The sequence below is a fragment of the Protopterus annectens genome, chromosome 11.part0 (assembly GCF_019279795.1).
Source record: "Protopterus annectens isolate FY-2018-M chromosome 11.part0, PAN1.0, whole genome shotgun sequence".
Lineage (NCBI taxonomy): Eukaryota > Metazoa > Chordata > Ceratodontiformes > Protopteridae > Protopterus > Protopterus annectens.
In genome coordinates, this window is record NC_056745.1 from 141,312,237 (window position 1) to 141,333,830 (window position 21,594).

Here is a 21,594-nt window from a genome sequence, read left to right on the forward strand (position 1 = left end):
AAGTATTCTAAGAAATTAGCCAACATATGAATGGCTAAAGGAGATTTTACTAGTAGGGATGACTGCAAGTAGGAGTACAGAAAATGGACAAGAGGGGGCTGGAAATTACTGGAGAAACCTGGTAAAGGAACCATGGTATTGGGAGGAAATAACTAGAGATGGAATGGTGATAAAGTGAGATGAGGCCAAAAAGATGTTTGGACTGCAGGCTAGAGACTGACTTCCCTACCAGTGAACGATATCAGAATATTGGCAAAGAGAAATGGATAGGGTAATCTCAAGTGAAAGACCTGCTTTGGGGAAGTTTTAGTCTAATCTAGGACAGACGCTGATGTTAAAAAGGGATAATTAGTAGGGCATGTCAAATATTGCATGATAACTATAAGAATCAATCAGAGGAGGTTAGAAAAGACTGGGAAGAGAGACTGGAAAAGCAGTTTCCAAGAGAACAATGGGATGACATTTGTATGGCTCCCAAGTATGTATTAAAGTCCAAAAGGATAAGGATTTTTGCCTGGAAGTTTTTGCATAGGCATTTTTGTTCCCGAAGTAGAGTTCAAATAATTTTTCATCAGGTAGATAGGAAGGGTTGGAGGTGTGGTAGGGAAGAAAGAGGTGACTGGGAATATGTGTTTTTGGGAGTGTAGTGAGTTGGCAAAATTTAAAAATTCCCTGTAGAGTACTCTGTTAGAGTTAGAAATATTGGGTGAACAAATGGCTATAGCTATGGACATTATTTTTTGAGCTGGGATCTGAATTTCCTAGATGCAGTAGAGCCTTATTAAATTTAATTATGTTGGCTGCCAAAAAAAGCAGCTACTAGAAAATGAAAGCCAAAGTCTAAGTTATCTGTATTTGAAGTGTTAAATATTGTAAAAGATGTAAAAAAAATGGAAGAGGGCTCTTTAGAAAAGAGAAGGAGCAAATTACATAGAAACAAATGGAAATTGTGTGAAAAATACATGCAGAATAATAATTGGGAGGAAGAGAAGTGAGATTTAAAGGAAGGTAGGAATTTAGCAGTTACAAATAAATAAAACATATGAGATATTTAATGTATATAAATGGGGAAAAATAATTTGGTTTTGTTTTCGCTTCTGACTTTTTAATTTTTCCAAATCTTTTGGGTTTTTAATACCATGATGGGAATGAACCCCATTTCTAAGTCAAAGTATGATTAAAATTCACGAAATTAGTATAAATCTTTGATGTCAGCCAGAAGTGCTCTTTGCAGCACCCGCAATCTGCCCAGTAATGACTACATCTGTTGGTTGTTGTTGTTTGTCTTTCGGCTTTTTCCCGGTAAGGGGTCGCCACAGCGGAACTCCGGTCCGCTAATGATTGGCAGTAGATTTTTATGAAACGCCGAGATGCCAGATCGATGCCCAGCCTTCAACAAAGGCATGCCCATTCACGCACGCATGTCTTTGAACGCTACTCAACCCTGGGGAGGACATGCAGATTCCACACAAAAGACACTCCAAAGCCAAACTGAGAATCGAACGGGAGAACCTCTTGCTGTTAGGTAACAACGCTACCACTGTACCACCGCAGAATAATGACTACATTTATTGGTAACATGTCTAAATATGATTCCTCCTCCTACTATTGAAACTGTCTGGGTATCTTTTTTTCACATTGCTCTCATTTCTGTCTGTAAATCCTGATATATGACTTTGTGTCTCTCTGTATGCAAGACACTGTAGTCACTGGGTGTAGCGATTTCAATGATCAATGCTACTTTTTTCTTCTTTTTGTGGACCACTGTATCTAGTTTTCTCGCATCTATATTTTGAACTGTTGGTAATGGGTGATCCCATGTGAAGTAGACTTCGTCATTTTCTATGATGCTTTGTGGCTCCCGTTTCCAGTGTTTTTCAGCTACTTCAGTATTATAATGTTTGCACAATCCCCAGTGCAACAGTCTTACCACATTATTATGCCTTTCAGTATACAGTCCTTCTGCCATTAGTATATCACAGCCAACAACAAGGTGGGCGACTATTTCCGATTCTGTTTTACAAAACCTATTTTTGTCTCTTTCTCCCACGTGTTCAATGGACTTTGTAAACCAATATATACGTAGCCCACTATCTTGGGCCGGCAATATTAAACTTTCAGCTTTTGGTTTGAATTTGTCTCTCCTTAACCATTCCTGCATTCGATTCTGATCAACATGAGCTTCTTCCAGGAGTTTTCCATACCTGCAGCTATATTTATGCATTTTCCTCATTTCTTGGCTTCTCATCTGGTCAGTCACCTTATGTTCTTTTTTTTGTTTTTTGGCACATTCAGTTTTGGTTTGATTTCCATTCCTGCTTAACACTGATATGCTCCTAATAGACTAAGAAGGGAAGTCGTAGATTTGTTCTCCTCATGTTTCAAAACTTTTACTGTATTTGGGTTTGTTCATTTAAAACTGCCTACTATATTTGGGTTTTGTGAGGTCAGCAGATATGTATGCAGTCTCACAATTGCAGATCTATACATGTAGTCAAATTCAAGTAGGCCCATATCTCCTTTGGAACAGGGCATATACATGTAGTCAGATTCAAGTAGGCCCATACCTCCTTCGGAACAGGCCATATATAATTGTGGTATGCACTGATTTTTAAAAATCATTTGATGAGCATGAAGCATCCTTCTTGTTTTTCCGTCTAATCTATCAAACACCTTTTGGGGCCAGTCAGTCACTCCAAAACCGTAAGTTGGGACAGGAAGAGCAAATTGGTTTGTACCCTGAATTTTGTTCCTAGAAGTCAACTCTGTTTTCAGGATTAATTTTAGTCTTCTAAAATATTCCTTACCAAGTTTTATTCACATTTGTTCATGTTTTATTGTTGATCCTTCATCAGTTCCCAAATATTTATATACTCCCTCTTGCTCAAATTCTTTTATATCACATTCTTGTCCCAGACTGATGTTTTCTTGGTGCTGCAGCTTTCCTGCTTAAAGGTTGCTTTTGCACAGTTATCAACACCAAATGACATTCTTATATCATCTGAAAAAGTTTTGACTACTTGCAGTTGTGCTTTCAGTTCCTCATCTGATGAGCTGTACAGTTTTAAATCATTGACAAAGAGAAGATAAGAAGTCTTTATAATTTGTTGCCTTGTGGGAGCCAAATTATAGCCAATGATCTAATCTGTTAAGCAGACAGTTTAATGGGTTAAGGACAAGGCAAAAGAGGAACAGTGATAGTGTCACACTGGCATATCCCTCTTTGGATTTTTATCCATGGAATAATAATTTGTCCTTTATCGTGCCTTAACTACAAAGTGGTTTGCCACAGTTTCATGGTCACTGTGATGTAATTTATCAGTGTAGGATGTATCTTGTACATTTTTCTTTTATCCATGAATGTGGGATACTGTCAATTATACCATGACCCCCCATTAATATTCCAAAACGTGCACGCTGATTGGCCAGCGTGCACGTTGTAAATCGACTTATACTAATAGCAAAAGGTCCGGTCGCCCGGACTTTTTCCATTAGTATAAGTCTTTTTAAAAACACTGTCTCGCTATGTTAAAGGAGTTTAACATAGCGAGACAAGTTTAAAAAAAGCAATGGAGATCTCCGTTGCTTTTTTTTAAAGCTGTCTCGCTATGTTAAACTCCTTTAACATAGCGACACAGTGTGTAAAAAGCAACGGAGATCTTGCTTTCTCTGTTGCTTTTTAAATTTCTCGCTATGTTAAATGGGTTTAACATAGCGAGACAGCTTTAAAATAAGCAACGGAGATCTCCGTTGCTTATTTTAAAGCTGTCTCGCTATGTTAAACCCATTTAACATAGCGAAACAGTAAAAAGCAACGGAGATCTTGCTTTCTACGTTGCTTTTGGCCACAGCTCTGATGTACTGCGTAGGCATGCGCACTACATCAGAACTGCCGCGGATACCAGACAGCTGCGGAAGGGCAGCAAAGAGGCATTATACAATGCCATTATTTAAGAAAAGTAATTATTTCTTTTCTTAAATAATGTCATAGTATGATAGCAATAACCCACTTCTGGGTGTGGGTAATGCGGGATTTACCCACGGTTGTCTTTGTTTGGTCCCGAGGGCGACGCCAACCGTGGGTAAATCCTGCATTACCCACACCCAGGCGTGGGTTATTGCTATAATATTTTATTGTAGTCAAGCCATGCCATGATTGTTCCCCTTTTTACAGTTCTCCACAATGATTTTAACAACAAATGATCCTTTGTTCTATACGACTTTTTTATTGCCCTTTTGTTCTGTTGCCATAATTGAGTTTTCTTCTAAATGACAATAAACTCTGTCAGTATCAATTCCAGTGTATAGTTTATACGTCGTCAGAAGGCATGTTACTGACCTATAAATTTTAGATAGCTTGCAGGTTTACTCTTAAATAAGAGCATTGTTTGTTTCTCTTGTTAACCAGAATGGTGTCTGTTAGGGGTGCACATATAAGTAGGTCTTACTCATAGCTAAATCTTCATGCAAAGATGTTAATACTTTAACCAGAAGTTAGGTACTGCTTCTGGGCTTGGCGTTTTCCAAATAGAGGCTTTTCTTAACTTTGTTTCAATCTCTCCAGATGTTAAGTTTTTCTGCCTGTGCTGATGTTTTTAGTTCATTACTTGCGATAGTGCATGATAAATCCAGATCCGTTATAATACTGTGCGTTGCTTTTATCACTATCACGTCTATCTTTCTGATCTGTTCCCTCTTCTATACTCTTCTAACAGGATACTTCTTGTCTTAATTGCTTAATAGTTTTCTCTATTCAATACTTCCATGATGGTATTCAATTTCTCCTCTTCCTTTCCCTTACTACCTACCCTGTGCTCTCATGGTAAAATTTTGTTAATGTATGTTTGCTTATGTCTTAAGTGGTAAATTAATAAAGATGGTAAAAGAAAGAAAGAATGGCATAAAATAAGTGCAGACATTCAGCCTAGGAGCACGGTATTAAGATATTTTGTGGCTGAATGGCCCATGTTGTTCGTCAAGATTTTCATTAGAATATATTAAACCATTTTGGAGACGTAGACTTTTATAGGCTGGGAACAAATATAAACAGTAATTGGTTGGTAGTCTTAGTGTCAGTTCCACTTTGGAGTTTCAGCTTGATTAAATATTCTAACTTCCACATTTCACGTTTGTTTCTTCTTATAAGTTCATTTTTCTGTCTTGGAGGTTATTAATTTTGTATTTAATAGTAATGAGCTATGTCAAATAATTCTTAGGATTTAAAATCATTAATGGCTTCCCTTTCTTCTTTACTTGCCATAGACAAAAGTGTCTTTCGTTCATGCTTAAATATTGACTTATTACTTTATTTTTATAATGTACTAAGTAATTTATTATCTGTTTATCTAAATTTGATACTGAACAGAAAAGATTCTCAGCTGTTTGTCTTTTGGTAAGGGTGAATACAGAAAATGAATTTTGAATGAGTGCATTCAAAAATGACTCATGGAATTCATTACCATTTGTGGTGCTGCATGTGAATATGTCTTGATGGGTGAAGATGAAATCCTTACTTCATGGCTTTCTCTTAGTGTTTTTACTGCATTGTATGTTTGCTGTAATGTGGATTGATATTCTGTCCTCTCCTTCAGTCATTATCAGCTGGATATGATTTTGAAAAGCTGCATGTAGCAGGGCCCTTCAGTACTTTGGTATATTCACTTCTAATTTTTGTCACATGTTGCCAGTGTTGTAAGCTACCACCAACAGTCTCTTTGTATGTCATATTGTTTCTTTTTTTCAAGTCAGATGTCACTGAATTACCTCAGATTATGTTCTCATGGTTTCATTTGCTGTAAAAAAAAAAAAAAAAAAACTTAATAAAATAAACTGTTTGCCATAACAATAAATCTTTTAAGGCCTGCTGTTGTAGCGGATAGGAATTCTGCTTCTTTTTTTCCCATTTGTGCAACTTTCCCTTTATAATAGAAAATCATCTCTCATAGCTTGTTTGGTAGTGGAGTATAAAAGAACTAGAATGAAAATGGAGCGATGATCTTTATATACCTCACAGCACTAGTGACGAACGTCAGTTATTGAGCTGATGCTGTCAGGATAGCTGTTTAAAAACTTTGGCTGAGAAGCACAAACCCCAGATTGTATAAATCATTGTGAATTCTTAGGCTATGCCAGATTTAATTGTACTGTTCTGCTAGCGTTTGCTGCTGTGCTTGTCTGCGTCATGTCTGCATTTCTAAGTGTGTGTGTGAGATGCACCCAGTTGTTTACATGTTCTGTTCATTTTTGCAGGATGAGTGTGCAGACAATACGAAATGTATTTAGTGTGGAAACAGGTTATCGTCTTTCAGATGATCAGATAGTCAATCATTTTCCAAACCATTATGAATTGACAAGAAAAGATCTGATGGTGAAGAATATCAAAAGATATCGAAAGGAGCTTGAAAAGGAAGGAAACCCATTGGCAGAAAAGGATGAAAATGGGAAGTATATTCATTTAGGTATGTACATTGAACAAGTAGTTTGTTTCTTAATGCTAGCTGTAATAGAAAGGGAGTGTAAAGTGTGCATTCTCATTTAAAACAGCCTAATACATAATTTCCACCATGGAAATATACATTAATTAGAATAACACTAGGAAGTTTGCATGTGAGTTTCAGAAATTGAAACACTTTCTAGTTTTTTGAGGCTATATACTTTACTGCTAGGATCTTTGCAGTGTCATATTTTGCCTCTGTATTTCAGCTCTCACAGACACTATCTCCTAAGCACATTCTCATAAATTCACTTTCCCTTTACAGAAAATGATATTTATGATGGCAGGACTTAAAAGACAAACCCACCGCCGTAAATAGCACAAGTAACAAAAAACTGAGGGTAATGCTACTCAATGCCAGAAGTCTAAACCTCAAAATGCACGCACTCAAGGCACTCTTCAGTATGGAGAAAATCGATATATGTGTAGTAACAGAAACCTGGTTTAAGGTTCAGTGAGCACCCCAGCACTACCAGGCTGCAACTCATACCATACATTTCGGCCACAGAACCCGGACCGAAATACAAAAGGCGGGGGCATATCCATATTCTTCAAGAATACCCACGCCTTCAGGTTAGTGGCACAGCACTTGGCTTCCGAGATCATCCACGTGCAACTAACAATGGGCAAAACTGCAATTCAAATTGTAGCTTGCTACAGATCACCCACCATGTCCCAGGACCCCCATTCCGGGTTTCTGGAAACACTGGGAAACATAAAGGTCCTACCAAACACCCCCAGTATTGGGTGATTTTAATTACCCAAACATTAACTGGAAGAACTACTCAAGTACTAACTCCCTTGCCCAACATTTCCTAGAATTTATAAACTCAAATGCCCTGGATCAACTGGTCAACACTCCCACCAGAGGTGACAACATATTGGACTTGGTCATCACCAACATGGGTGACCGCTGTCCCACACCAGAGGTCAATCCCTCACTGGTTAGATCTGACCATAAACAAATCACTCTGGATATCCACATTCCGCCCCCACCCCTGTACAAGGAAACCACCATGAAAAACTTTTAAAAAGCAAACTTCACATTACTTAAGACCGAGGTGGAAAGTTTCAAAGCCCCCATGCTAAAGGATAACACTGTCCAAGCTGCAAAATCCTTTATTAATGCATTCTACAGGCACCTACAAGAATGCAGGGATCGTGCTATCCCAAGCAAAACCAAGACCCACTCCTCCAAGAAACGGAAACCAGTCTGGTGGACCCCTGCCATAAAAAAGCTATACAATAGTAGGAGGAAACTAGTACAGAAAAGAGTAAAATCCCAAGAAGGGAAGACATCCCCTGATCAGTATCAGCAAGAAACTACGATCCTTCATAAAATCATCCAAGGCGAGCTTTGAAAGAAAAATTGCCAAGGACTCTAAAGATAACCACAAGGCCTTCTTTAGCTATGTCAAGAATCTAAGAGGCAATGCTCAGATCTGCTTGGAGTTGGTGCAGAATGGCACAAAATACACTGAACCGACCGATATCGCCAATATCCTGGCAGACAGGTTCAGTGCAAACTTCACCCCCCCCTCTCACCCTCAAAAGGGCCCATAACCATACCAGAAGAATGTAGAGCCCCTGAAATCACAGACACTCAGGTTAAAACAGCCCTCTCCAAAGCCAAAAACACAGCATCGATGGGACTGGGCGGTGTCCAAGGCTGCGTCCTACATGAGCTCAAAGACGAACTAACCCCTCGCCTAAACACACTGTTCAAACTCAGCCTCTCCACAGGCTACGTACCCATAGAGTGGCACACAGCAACTGTTATTCCACTCCACAAAGGTGGAGCCACAACAGACCCCGGGAACTATCGCCCTATAAACCTGACTAGCTTGGTCTGCAAGGCTATGGAGCGCATCATCATGGAACTCATTAACAGAGACATTGGGAGCCTCCAAACACTGGACCCTACCCAGTTCGGCATTGTTAAGGGCAGATCGTGCCTCCTAAACCTGGTGAAATTGTTTGAGACCGTTACCAAGGCTATAGATGAGGGAAAGGTGGTACACACAGCCTACCTAGACCTCGCAAAGGCCTTGAACACCATTTCCCATTCTGGTATTATAGACAAGCTCACCAGCCTGAACATAAACCCCTACGTCACAAGCTGGCTCACGGACAGAATTCACATGGTGAGAACTGTGGGAGCTAGGTCCAACTCTAAACAAGTGGTGTTCCCCAGGGCTCAGTCCTAGGACCCCTTCTGTTCGGCATATACTTCTCAGAGGTACAGACAAGCGCAGGAGGACTATGGCTGATCAAGTTCACAGACTGCAAACTAGGGGCTATAATTGACCCTCCGGCTGACACAGACATCCTCCAAAAGGGTCTCACTGAGATGGATATCTGGTGTCAAAATCATGGCCTCAAGCTAAATGCCAAAAAGTGCATAGTCATCCCCTTTGGAAAAAAAGTACCCACAAACTACCCCTAAATACGGAAGACGTAATAAGGGATCTGGGGACCCAAGTAGATAGTAATTTCTCCTTTGATAATCACATTGCCAGAGTGTTTAGAAAATCCTTCTATGTAACCCACCTAATCACAAAAGGGTTCGCATCCAGATCAAAAGAGGCCATTGTGCCCCTCTGCTCATCACTCATCAGACCTATCATATAGAGTACAATGTCCCATTTGGGATGTATCTTACAAGACACGTGCAACAACTGGAAAGACCACAGAAGTACCTCACCAAGAGGATCACTGGCCTCAAACAGATGCCGTATGCAGCTTGACTGAAGAAACTCCAGCTGTACTCTGTTGCATACCGCCTACTCAGAGGTGATCTCTGCCTGACATACAAGGCCATGTCCAACCCAGAATTGGTGGACATGCTCCACCTAAAGAAAATCATATCCCCTCGAGCCACATGCTCTAGGGATCTAAACCTTACCACAACAATAAATAGGACTTGCTGGTGGGATAGATTCTTGTCCCAGAGACTTCCCATGCTTTGGAACAAGATTCCAATCTACATTAGGCAGAGCTCCTTGCTAACACTCTTCAAGAGAGGAAACCTTGACAAGTGGATGAGAAACAGAAAGTTTACTCCAGGATCACTTCAGTGGCTCTGCTGGACATAGGCACAGGGAACTAATCTAAGGGGGCAGCGAAAGCCAACACATTCTGGCTAGGCTTATAAATGCCTTCGGGCAGATAGCCTAGTACCTACCTATGAACCTATGAAAGGATTAAGTAACCCTTGCAAAAGCACTGTCTGTGAACTTTCTCTTTGCTGATTTGTAATACAGAATCGCATGAATGTCTTGGAAAAAATCTGGGTTGAGAATATTGAATAGATGGGTACATATTGTTCCCAAGTTATGTGCTTCCGAAAAAGAATGGTGGTATAAATGAAAGCACAGCTGACAGTTTGTGTACAGTTATATGGCATTTTGTTTACCAGGTTAACCCCTTTGAGACTGTAGCCTTTTTTCAGAGGTCACAAGGTAGAATTTGATTATCAGGGGAAACGTATTTCTTTGTTTAAAATAATTTTATTAACTACACATTTTATCAACGACGTGGGTATACATCCAGTTATAGAAAATAAAACAAACCATTTAAACATTTTCATTAACATACTGCTTTATGCAAAAGTGTTTTCTTTACTCCAACATTACGTAATTTGGTCATGTCCTGCCTTCACTTAAATTTCACTTCTCCTCCTGAACGTTATTCTGCATGTATTATTTCACAAATTCCATTTATTTCTATGTAATTTGCTCCCTCCATTTTTTAAAGATCTCACTTTCAGTCCCGTTATTTCCTTTAAAATATTCAATGCTTCATTTATGGTTGCTTTAGAATTTGATTTCCATTTCCTATTGATTTTATTTTTTATTTTTGCAGCCAGTAATATTAACCTTAGCATGGCTTTAATATTTGTTTATTTATTTGACAGTTTACTGGGAAAGTGCAACTGGACCAGAAAGTGCCCATTTTCTGTGAAAGCACAGGAAGAAAAGCTCCACAATCTTACAGAAATCAGTTACAGATATTTTTAAATCCCAGAGTATCATGTTACACTTCAAAACATAGGAGTGAAAAAATGATGTAATGAGAAAAACATAGAACATATGTTTTATAGTAGAGTACAACAAAAAACAACACAAGTTGGAGAAAATATGTCAGGAAAAACTCATTAGTCGTGTTATTTGTTGCATAGATTCAAATAAGATAGTTAAAAGAGATATTAGAGATTACATGATCAGAGACAGTAAGGAGAAATCGAATGATTTCTTGGTATGAGAGATGGTTCATATATTCATAGGTTCATACTAGGCTATCTGCCCTAGGGCATTTATAAGCCTAGCCAGAATGTGTTTGGCTTTCGCCACCCATTTTAAATTAATTTTGCTATGCCCTTTTTTTGAGGTTAGTATACTGTGCCTCTGTCTAACAGTGACACAGAAGTCATACCCGGGGTAAACCTACGATCTCCCATCCACTCATCAAGATTCCTCTTGAAGAGAGTCAATGAGGGACTCTGCCTAACCTGGACTGGGATTTTATTCCAGAGTGAAGGGAGCCTCTGGGTTATGAATCTGTCCCTCCAGCATGTCCTATTTATTTCAGTGCTGAGGTTCAAGTCTCTCGAGCGTGTAGCTCGATAGGATTTGGATTTTCTGAGGTGCAGCATGTCCATTAATTCCAGGTTGGACATGGCTTTATACGTCAGGCACAGATCGCCTCTGAACAGGCGGTATGCCACTGAGTAGAGCTGGAGTTTCTTTAACCGGGCAGCATATGGCATCTGTTTGAGCCCTTTGATCCTCTTGGTGAGGTACTTTTGGGGTCTTTCCAGTTGCTGCAGGTGTCTGGTAAGGTACATCCCAAAAGGGGCATTGTACTCAATTATGGGCGTGACGGTGTTAATATTATAGTTATAGAAGAAGGATGGAGTGAAAAGGAGATTATAAGAGTGCAAGGTAGGGTGTCTTCAGGAAGCATAGGTGAGTAGGGATGAAAGAGTAGGGAGGAAAAGTTTGCAGAGATGAAGTAGACAAGGTAAGGTAGTGGGAAAAACAATAGAAAGGAGTGGAGTAGGAGGTTAGAGTATGACTAGAGGTTAGAGTATGACTAATCAATTCATAACTTGTATTCTAGCTGAGAAGAATCGTCCCCTTAGTTATAATAATTTGCTTTCCCAGCATTTCTGGCCAAGAAATCTGTAGGGAATTTTTAAAATCTGCTAATTTATTACATTCCTAAAAATATTTTCAGTTACCTCTCTTTTCTAAAACATCCCCATGAATTGCTTTCTATATGAACAAAAATGTCTGACGTCTGCCTGGGATTTAAAAATACCTATGCAAACATTACCATGCAAAAATCCCAAATCTTCTAAATGTTGTTGCATACTTGGAAGAGCCATACATATGTCCTCCCACTGTTCCACTGTAAACTGCTTTTTCAGTCCCTCTTCCGTATCTTTTCTAACCCCTTCTGATTAATTCTTATAATTATCATGCATTATTTCATACGCCCTACTAATCATCTGTTTTTTACAGCAGCTTCTGTTTTAGATTAGACTAAAATTCCTCCAGAGCATGTCATTCACTTAGCATCCCACTAGCCATTTCTCTTTGCTTGTGCTCTGTTGTCAATTCCTGGTAGGGAATGCAGTCTCTTACCAGCTGTCCATACTACCAGATCTCATCCCACTCTTTTACCTTTCCTTCCATAGTTATTTACTCCATATACCTTGATTCTTTGCTAATTTTCACCAGTAAATAATAGCCCCCTCTTACTATTGCCCCTCTACTTGCAGTAATCCTTATTAGTAAAATTCCATTTTCCATTCCCTGTGTGGGCTTAGTTTTTAGAATGTTTTCTGCTACTTTATAAATATAATATATAATATTGTTTTTAGTTATTTCTATTCTTTTACAGGCATGCATCAAAAATCCTAATGTCTTCTGATTTCTTGAACTCCCTAGCTGTCCATTTCAAGTCCATTTCTTTCCAATTTAATGTCTAACCTTCTGTTTGTGTTATGTATATGAGTTTCAACTGTGTATCTCCTAAATTATCCCCTTAAATCAGGTAATCCTAACCAACCTTGTTTTATGGGAAGAAACAACGTATCCCAATTAAATTTTGCCCTCTCCCCCCCCCCCCCCAAATAACTTTCTTCAACTTTTTGATCATGTTCCACAACTCCTTTAGTTGATAAAAATATACCTGACACTGGTGTGAAGGCTGCCAGCCTAGCTAGATAGAATTTTGTAAATAGTTCTATGTCCTTGTAAAGATTAGTATGATCCACAGGCTTGTTTGATAAATGTAAGAAAACTGTGTATGTTCTGAGCTTCAAAAATTTAACCACAGTGCACCCTGCTGGAAGAAAGCTGATAAGCAAAGGATTTTATGAATGTGTTTGATCTCAAGCTTGGAGACAGGATGTCTGCAGATAGAAATTCTTTGTATTGTTTTAAGACTTGGATAATTACTAGGTTTCATATGTAAGGTGTCCTTTATTGTTGTGGCTTCCCGGCAGGTGCAGATCAAAAGAGAAAAGTATATCCTAGTGGTAGTAGATTATGCTACAAGATACCCTAAAACAGTGGCTTTGTCCTCCATTGAGGCAGAAAAGGTGGCAAATGCTTGTTAGAGATTTTCAGCAGGGTAGGTTTCCCAAAAGAAATACTGACTGACAGAGTGCCAATTTCTTGTCAGACCTCTGGGGTGAAGCACCTAAAGACCACCCCCTACCATCCCCAGACTAATGGTCTTGTTGAGGATTTAAACTCTACACTCAAGTCCATGCAATGGGAATTTGCAGATGAGTTTAAGAGGGAGTGGGGCAAATATTTGCCCCATCTGTTGTTTGCTTACAGAGAGGTTCCCCAGGAATCTACAGGTTTTTCACCCTTTGGGTTGTATGGGCATAGGGTGAGAGGGCCTCTAGACTTAATTCATGAAGAGTGGGAAGGTGAGTGTGAATCCCACAAGGAGTCTGATGTTCTTCGTATTTCACTGTTGCACCCATTACATTTGGGGTATCTGCCTGCAGGTAGTCCTCAGCTGGCCTGAATATCAAACATGCAGCCGATGCCATTACATCAGTCTTTCTTGCCACGCGGTGCCTGAAGCAGAAGCAGTTCGCAAGTGCCGGTCGGCCGACTACTGAAATTTTTGTTTTCGAGTTTCAGAACCGAAGTCTTCAAAAAAGCTAAGTACCCCGTTGGAGATCCTTTTTCTTGCTCTTAACCGATGTCAGTAAAAGTTAACAATTGTATTACCTGTGGAAAGCAAATACCTCAAAGATTTTCATTCGTACTGCATTCCTTGCTTAGACCCAGACCATGACGTTCCCTCGCTGTCGGTTTTGTGCCTTATTCAACCCCCGGACTATTTGTCATTGGTTTCTTTTTGCAGCAAATTATATTGGTACTCGGTTTAACTATCCAGAAATAGTTTTGATATGCCATCCGACTACCGACATTCCGAAAAAACATAAAGATAAAGACAGTGACAGACCGCATAGGTCCAAAGCTGTCGACTATGCTTCCGTTAAGCTAGTCGCCAGTTTGCCAGTACTCAGTGAGGCGCTTTCGCATCCCCTGATGCCCACTACTTCAGATTCACAGGCCTCTACTGAGACCCATTCAGAGTCCGGTATGCCATGAGATGCTTCTTCGACTATGGAACCTGCAGATGTCTCTACCTTGGATGAGTCTGGAGCCGCTGTGCAGGCACCAGCTTCTGAGGGTGTATTTAGGCCTACTGACTTGCATTTCAAACCAACGCCATCTTCTTCTTCAAGGCCTAAAACTCGACCTATGCCTAGAAAACTGACGTCCAAACCGCATGGTCAGGCCCATATGCCTAAAAAACAAATGATAAGAATGGCTGAAGACCTTATTACTTTAATTAGGGGAAGCCAGCCTTCACCCTCTAAGAGATCTAAAACTGATTTTCCTTCTGATTCTTCTGATCAGGATTCTGAAATTTCTGTTTCTTTTGATTACCAGGATTTGCCCTTATCTACCTATGAGGATTCTGATGCAGAGGATTCCATTCCCTCTGCTTCCCCTCCAGAAGATTTTTCTTTTGGTGAAACCTTGGACACTCTTAGTGAGCATTTCCATTGGGAAAGCCAGGATTCTCCCTCAACACAGGCCTTTAGCTATCCCTCCTGTCTTGGACATTGTAGATGATGCCTTCTTGGAATCTACCCTAGCCCCAGACACTTTACCTCCAGCTCCCAGGAAGCCTGACCGGTATTACAGAGTACCTGACTCTCGCAAGTTCCTCTTCAAGAATCCTACTGTAGACCTAGAGACCATTTCCCAAGGACCTAAAGGCATTAAGGCTACTATTGCCAAAAACCCTACCCCCTCTGATAGAGATTCCAGGGCCTTGGACAGATGGGGTAAGAAGGGATACATTTCTGCTATTTTTGCCATTAGGGCCTTAAACTGCCAGTTTCATATGTTAAAGTATCAGCAGCATATTATGGGACTACTTAAACAGAAAATTATGTTGATTCCTGACTGTGCCAAAAATAAAGAATTACAGGATTTAATGCATTCTGCTGAACAAGTTGGTAAACATAATTTGCAATGTGATTTTGACTCTTTAGAAGCATCTTGCAGGGCTGCTGTCACTGGGTCTGTACTTAGAAGGCATGCTTGACTTAAGGAGCAAAATTTGCCAGATCATGCTAAAACTAAATTACTGGATGCTCCCATAAACCAAGACTGCCTGTTTGGCAACAAAGCAGAAAAGTCCTTAAAAAAGATGGAGGAAAAAGCTAACTCTATGCAAACTGTTAAAGAATTCCTGCAAGTACAGCCTCCTAGATTTAGCAGGCATTTGCTTTCTAAGAATTGGTCCTTTCCTGTCTCTTCCAGGCCTTCCCAGTCCAAACCCAGGAACAGCAGACCACCTAGGCTATAGTCTCAAGGTACTCACAGGCCTAAGCAGTGGGGGGGGGGGGGCTCCCTCTTCCAAAGCTGGAAGTAGTAAGACACCCCCTATGGAAAAAAGTCACAATGACTTATCCTTAAACCTTCCAAATCCTGCTCAACTGCCTGCTCCCTTAGGGGGAAAGATCGCCCTGCATGCAAAAAACTGGGAACTCATTACCCAGGAAAAATGGGTTTTAAATATAGTTTTCCAAGGATACAGATTCCACTTCCACACCTTACCAACCCCGAACGGTTGGCCAGACCTACCCCCAAATCAGTGGGCAGAGGCTCAACAGCAGGTTTTTTTACTCAAGACTTTTCCTGGTACCCAGAAAAGACGGCTCCTGGTGTCTTATCCTGGACCTCTCTATTCTAAACACCTTTTTGGTAATCCCAAAATTCAAAATGCTAACACTTCAACAGCTGCTTCCCATGCTAGGCAAAGATGCCTGGTTAGCAATTATAGACTTAAAGGAATCTTACCTGCACATTCCAATAAGGGAATCTTGCAGGAAATACCTACGCTTCAGAGCAGGCTCCATGCACCATCAGTTCTCTGCACTTCCCTTTGGCTTATCTACTGAGCCCAGGGTATTCACAAAGTGTCTAGCTCCAGTCATTGCATTTTGCAGGCAAAGAAATATTAAAATATACCCATACCTGGACGATTGTCTGATTCAGGCAGAAAGCCAGGACATGCTATTAAGACATCTGACATTTGTAAAGAAACTTCTAACCTCACTGGGGAACACCATAAATGAAAAGAAATCTCATCTAGTACCCTGCCAACAGATTGTATTCCTGAGAGCAAGCTTGAACACAACTTCCCAGATGGCTTAGCTCATGCCAGAGAGACAGACACGTTTGACAGCCTACTTCAAACTACTGGCCACAAAGACCCAGCTATCTGCAAGGAAAATCCTGCAAACCCTGGGGTTCATGGCCTCGTTCATTCTACTAATTCGATATGCAAGACTGCATATGAGGAAACTACAATGGTATCTAAAAAGCATATGTGGTCAGCATTCTCAGGACCTGGAATCATTGATTCCTATCATTCTTTGCATAAAGACAGAGTTCCTTTGGTGGGCAGAGGCCTGCTACCAAAACAAGGGGCTCCCATTCACTCTATCCTCTGCTGCCCAAACCCTAACAACAGACGCATCAGACTATGCATGGGGGGCTCACTTGCCAGGGACAGTGCATTCAGGGCAAATGGAACACGAGCCAGATGCACCTGCATATCAGTCAAAAAGAAATGTTAGCTGTACAGGATTCCCTGACAACCTTCAAGGACCACATTCTTCCAGGACAATTATTGGTAAAGACAGACAACACCACTATTATGTGGTACATAAACAAGCAGGGGGAACCCACTCGTACCCTCTCTGCAGACTAACCATGGCTCTGTGGAACACAGCCTTGAGCTACCAAGTGCACCTACAAGCTCAATTCCTGCCAGGCTAGCTAAATTCACTGACAGACGACCTAAGCAGAAATCTCATGGACCCACGAGTGAAAACTGGAACCAAAGATATTCAGCCTTTTGAGAAACAAATGGGGGAATCCAGAGCTAGACCTGTTTGCCTCCCCTCAGAAATACCAATTGGACAAATTCTGCACAAGGACTTCCCACAATCAAGCTTGGAAAGTGGATGCTCTGTCCTTCACCTGGGAAAGCCTCTCAGTTTATGCCTTTCCCCCTCTGCCTCTCCTCTCGAAAGTTCTGCTAAAGATCAAACAGGACAAACCAAGGACAATTCTGATTGCACCAGAGTGGCCATGCCAACACTGGTACCCCCTCTTGTGCAGTATGTCACTGCTGGAATCATGACACCTGCCTCAGACTGCTTCCCTGCTGTCCTAGCAGGAGGGCCAGATTCTGCACCCTCAACTTCAAATCCTGAACCTTGCAGCCTGGCTAATTCCTTGAGCTCTCCAATAACATCCCTCAGTAAGCAGGTGCTAGATGACATTCTGGAGGCAAGGAGGCCTAATACTAGAAAATCCTATGCTGAAAAGTGGAAAAGATACTGTTCCTGGAGCCAGACTCAGGGTATGGGCACAACGGTGCCCAACTTACCACATATTCTTCAGTACTTAACAGAGATGCTCCACAAGGGCCTTTCTTTCTCGTCAGTTAAAATTCATGCCTCTGCCATTTCAGCTCGTTATAATACTGAACCACCCCTCTTCTCTCACCCCCTGCTAAAGCAATTCCTCAGAGGGGCCAAAAATTTATGACCACCCAGTTGAGTCCCTACTCTAGCCTGGGACTTTAACATTGTATTGGAAAAGCTCACTCTACCTCCTTTTGAGCCATCTGCAACTGCAGAGTTGAAATTCATTTCTTGGAAAACAGCCTTCCTCCTAGCCATCACTTCAGCAAGAAGAGTATCTGAATTACAGGCCCCCATGGCAGTGGAGCCATTCATCATCTTCCATGCAGACAGGGTGTCCCTCAGGACCAATCCTTCCTTTATGCCCAAGGTGGTCTCTAGTGTGGCCCTTAATCAGTTCATTCATTTGCCTACCTTTTTTCCAAATCCACAAAACAAAGGAGAACAAATACTGTACTCTTTGGACGTGCACAGGCAACTTAGATTTTAATTGGACAGGACTAAGCATCTCAGAAAATCTGAAAAGCTGCTAGTTGGCTTTGCTGCAGGGGCAGAGGGGAAGACCATTTCAAAGCAAACCATTTCTAAGTGGATAGCCCATTGCATTAATTTCTGCTATAAGCACCATGGAAAACCTACCCCACAGGGGATAAGATCACATTCCACCAGGGCGGCTGCATCTACCTCTACAGCCTTTCTCAGAGGTGTCCCTACCAGGGACATCCTAGAAGCTGCTACCTGGAGCTCTGTACATACCTTCACCAAGCATTACCACATGCCTATTTTTTCTAAATCCAGAGCTGGCTTTGCCACTGCAGTTTTGCAGGGCTTAATAGCTGGTCCTAATGCTCTCTAACTTCCTCCTCCCTTCCTTAGCTTTGGGAATCAACCCAAATGTAATGACTGCAACAGTGAAACACGAAGAACATAGTACAGTTGTGTACACTTACCATAAATGTCGATGTTTGAGTGTATTCACTGTTGCAGTCCTGGTTACCCTCCCTCCAGCCCCCTGACTTCTCTTGGCTATATTTTTCTTCTTGTTTAGTGTATTTCAGCTTTCTGGTGTATTTGCTTTTTGTTGGAGGTGTAACCTAACATATAATTGCTTTCCATTATGGGGGCACCTGACATCTGGGGCAAGAAAAACTGATGTAGTGGTGTCGGCTGCATGTTTTATACCCCTGACAACCTGACGTCATGGAAGAAGAGACCGCATCTGACGCAGGAATCCGAGACTTTGATATTCAGGCCGGCTGAGGGCTACCTGCAGGCAGATAACCCAAATGTAATGACTGCAACAGTGAATACACTCGAACATCTACATTTATGGTAAATATACACAACTGTACTTTGTGGCATATGTCCTAAACCTCAGGACAAGGCTCGGGGAACTCATGGGCTTGGCCCAGGAGAACTTTGCTGAAGCCTAACGGCAGAAAAAGGTCTGGTATGACAGGAATGCTCAAGCCAGAGTGTATGCTGTAGGACAGTAGGTAATGATTTTCATTCCTGTCAGACACAAGATGCAGGCAGCCTAGGTGGGACCCTACAAGGTGGTAAGGAAGGTCAGTGATAACTACATGGTGGAACTGCCAGACGGAAGGAAGGGGCACAAATTGTACCATGTTAACATAATGAAACTGTACCATGATAGGGAGGCCCTTGTGCTGATATTTGCAGTGGATTGCAGGAGGAGTCTGAGGGAGATGTGGTAACTGATCTTCTTAGTGAGGCTTGGACTGACACCTCAGTGGAAGGGGTAGCAATGTCCCACCAGCTATCTTCTACCCAGGTTTGAGAAATCTGAGCAGTGTTACGGGAGTTTGGGGGCATGTTCACTGGGAAAACAGGGTGCACCCACCTAGAGCAGCACCATTTGGATATAGGACCCCAAAGGCCTATCAGGCAGGCCCCTAATAGGGTGCCTGAGAGTGTCAAACAGGCTCTGAGGGATGAGATACAGGAAATGTTGGAACTAGGGGTAATTCAGAAGTCCAGTAGTCCCTGGTCCTCCCCAGTGGTGCTTATGCCAAAAAAGGATGACAGCACCAGGTTCTGTGTGGACTACAGGAAATTAAGTAATCACACAGAGTCAGTTGCTTACCCCATGTCTAGGACAGATGAAGCCCTAGAGCAGCTGGGTGGGGCTAAGTATCTTACCACCATTGAGCTTACCAAGAGTTACTGGCAGGTTCCCTTGACTCCCAGTGCTATAGAGAGGTCAGCCTTTGTGATTCCTTTTGGCTTGTATGAGTTCACAAGGATGCCCTTTAGGATGAAAAATTTCCCAATGACTTTCCAGAGGCTGGTAGATCATATTGTAGTAGGTGGGTTTGCCCTTGCTTACCTAGATGATATTGCCATCTACAGCCATTCCTAGCAAGAGCACCTTCAGCATGTTACGGAGGTGCTGGGCAGACTACAGAGGGTGGGGTTAATTATTAAGCCCAGCAAATGTCAGGTGGGTATGGCAAAGGTCTCCTACCTGGGACATAGAGTGGGGAGTAGTAAGATCAGGCCAGAACCTGCCAAAGTGGAAGCCGTTCAGACATGGCCTGCACCTTTTACCAAAAAGCATACGAGGGCATTTTTAGGGACAGCAGGATACTACAGAATGTTTGTCCCCAGTTATAATAATATAGCTGCTCCCCTCACAGACCTGACGAGGAGAAACAGGTCAGATAAGGTAGTGTGGACCACAGCATGTGAGCAGACATTCCAGAAGCTTAAAGAAGCTTTGGGAGGACCCTCTCTGGTAGCCAGTCCAGATTATAGGTTCATAGGTTGGTACTAGGCTATCAGCCCTAGGGCCTATACAAGCCTAGCCATAACAATTCCCTGGCTATTTCTTCCCACATTATTTACTTTCCTGGACCCCTGTCTAGCAGGACGACTGCCGTGATCCCTGGGGTGAATTTCCTTTCTCCCATCCAATCGTCAAGGTTCCTCTTGAAGAGGTCCAAAGAGGCACTCTGCTTTACATGTATGGGCAATCTATTCCAGAGTCTGGGGAGTCTCTGGGTCAGGAACCTATCCCTCCAGCATGTTTTGTTTATTGTGATGACAAAGTTTAGATCCCTGGAGCATGTAGCTCTGAGGGATTGGGATTTCTTTAAGTGTAGCATGTCCAACAGCTCTGGGTTTGACATGGCCTTGTATGTTAAGCAGAGATCGCCTCTGAGTAGACGATAGAGTATAGCTGGTGTTTTTTAAGGCGGTCAGCATAGGGCATCTGCTTTAGGCCTGTGATTCTTTTAGTGAGGTATTTCTGAGGCCTTTCCAGTTGTTGCAGATGTCTTGAGAGGTACATACCAAATGGGGCGTTGTATTCTATAATGGGTCTAATGAGGGATGAGTACAGTGGGACAATGACCTCCTTTTTTCTGGATGAAAAGCCCTTCGTGATGAGGTGTGCCACATAGAAGGATTTCCTGACTGTTGTGGCGATGTGGTTATCGAAGGTGAGACCACTATCCACCTGTGTCCCTAAGTCTCTTATCACACTTTCTGTGTTTAGTGTACTGCCACCTATATGATAATTCATGGATACATGTTTTTTCCCAAAGGGGATAACAATACATTTCTTGGCATTGAGCTTGAGCCCATGGCTCTGGCACCAAGCATCTGTTTCTGTAAGGCCCTTTTGTAGAGTATCCACATCATTTGGGGATTCAGTAATGGCTCCCAGTTTGCAGTCATCTGCAAACTTTGTTAGCCAGACTCCCTTAGTGTTGACCTGTACTTCAGAGAAGTAGATGCCAAACAAGAGCGGCCCCAGGACTGAACCCTGAGGTACTCCACTTGTCTGGAGCTGGATTTGGAGTCGGCTACTTTTAAAGTGTGGGTTCTATCAGTAAGCCATTTAGCAACCCATTGGGTGACATAGGGATTAATGCCCAACTTAGTAAGTTTATCTATGATTCCAGAGTGGGGGATGGTGTCAAAGGCCTTGGCAAGGTCTAGATAGGCTGTGTGGACTACCTTACCCTTGTCCATGGCTCTGGAGACTGATTCAAAGAAGTCAATCAGGTTCAGGAGACAAGATCGG

At 41.8% G+C, this 21,594-nt stretch overlaps 1 protein-coding gene across 2 annotated transcripts in view; it reads left to right on the forward strand.

The window, feature by feature from the left end:
- TTLL1 (tubulin tyrosine ligase like 1) overlaps positions 1 to 21,594 on the forward strand; it is a 932,005-nt gene that overhangs the window by 67,037 nt on the left and 843,374 nt on the right. For both annotated transcript variants that reach the window (XM_044087529.1, XM_044087530.1), the window contains exon 2: positions 6,250 to 6,458. In XM_044087529.1, coding sequence (XP_043943464.1) covers positions 6,250 to 6,458 — 209 coding nt within the window. The remainder of the gene's footprint in view (positions 1 to 6,249; positions 6,459 to 21,594) is intronic.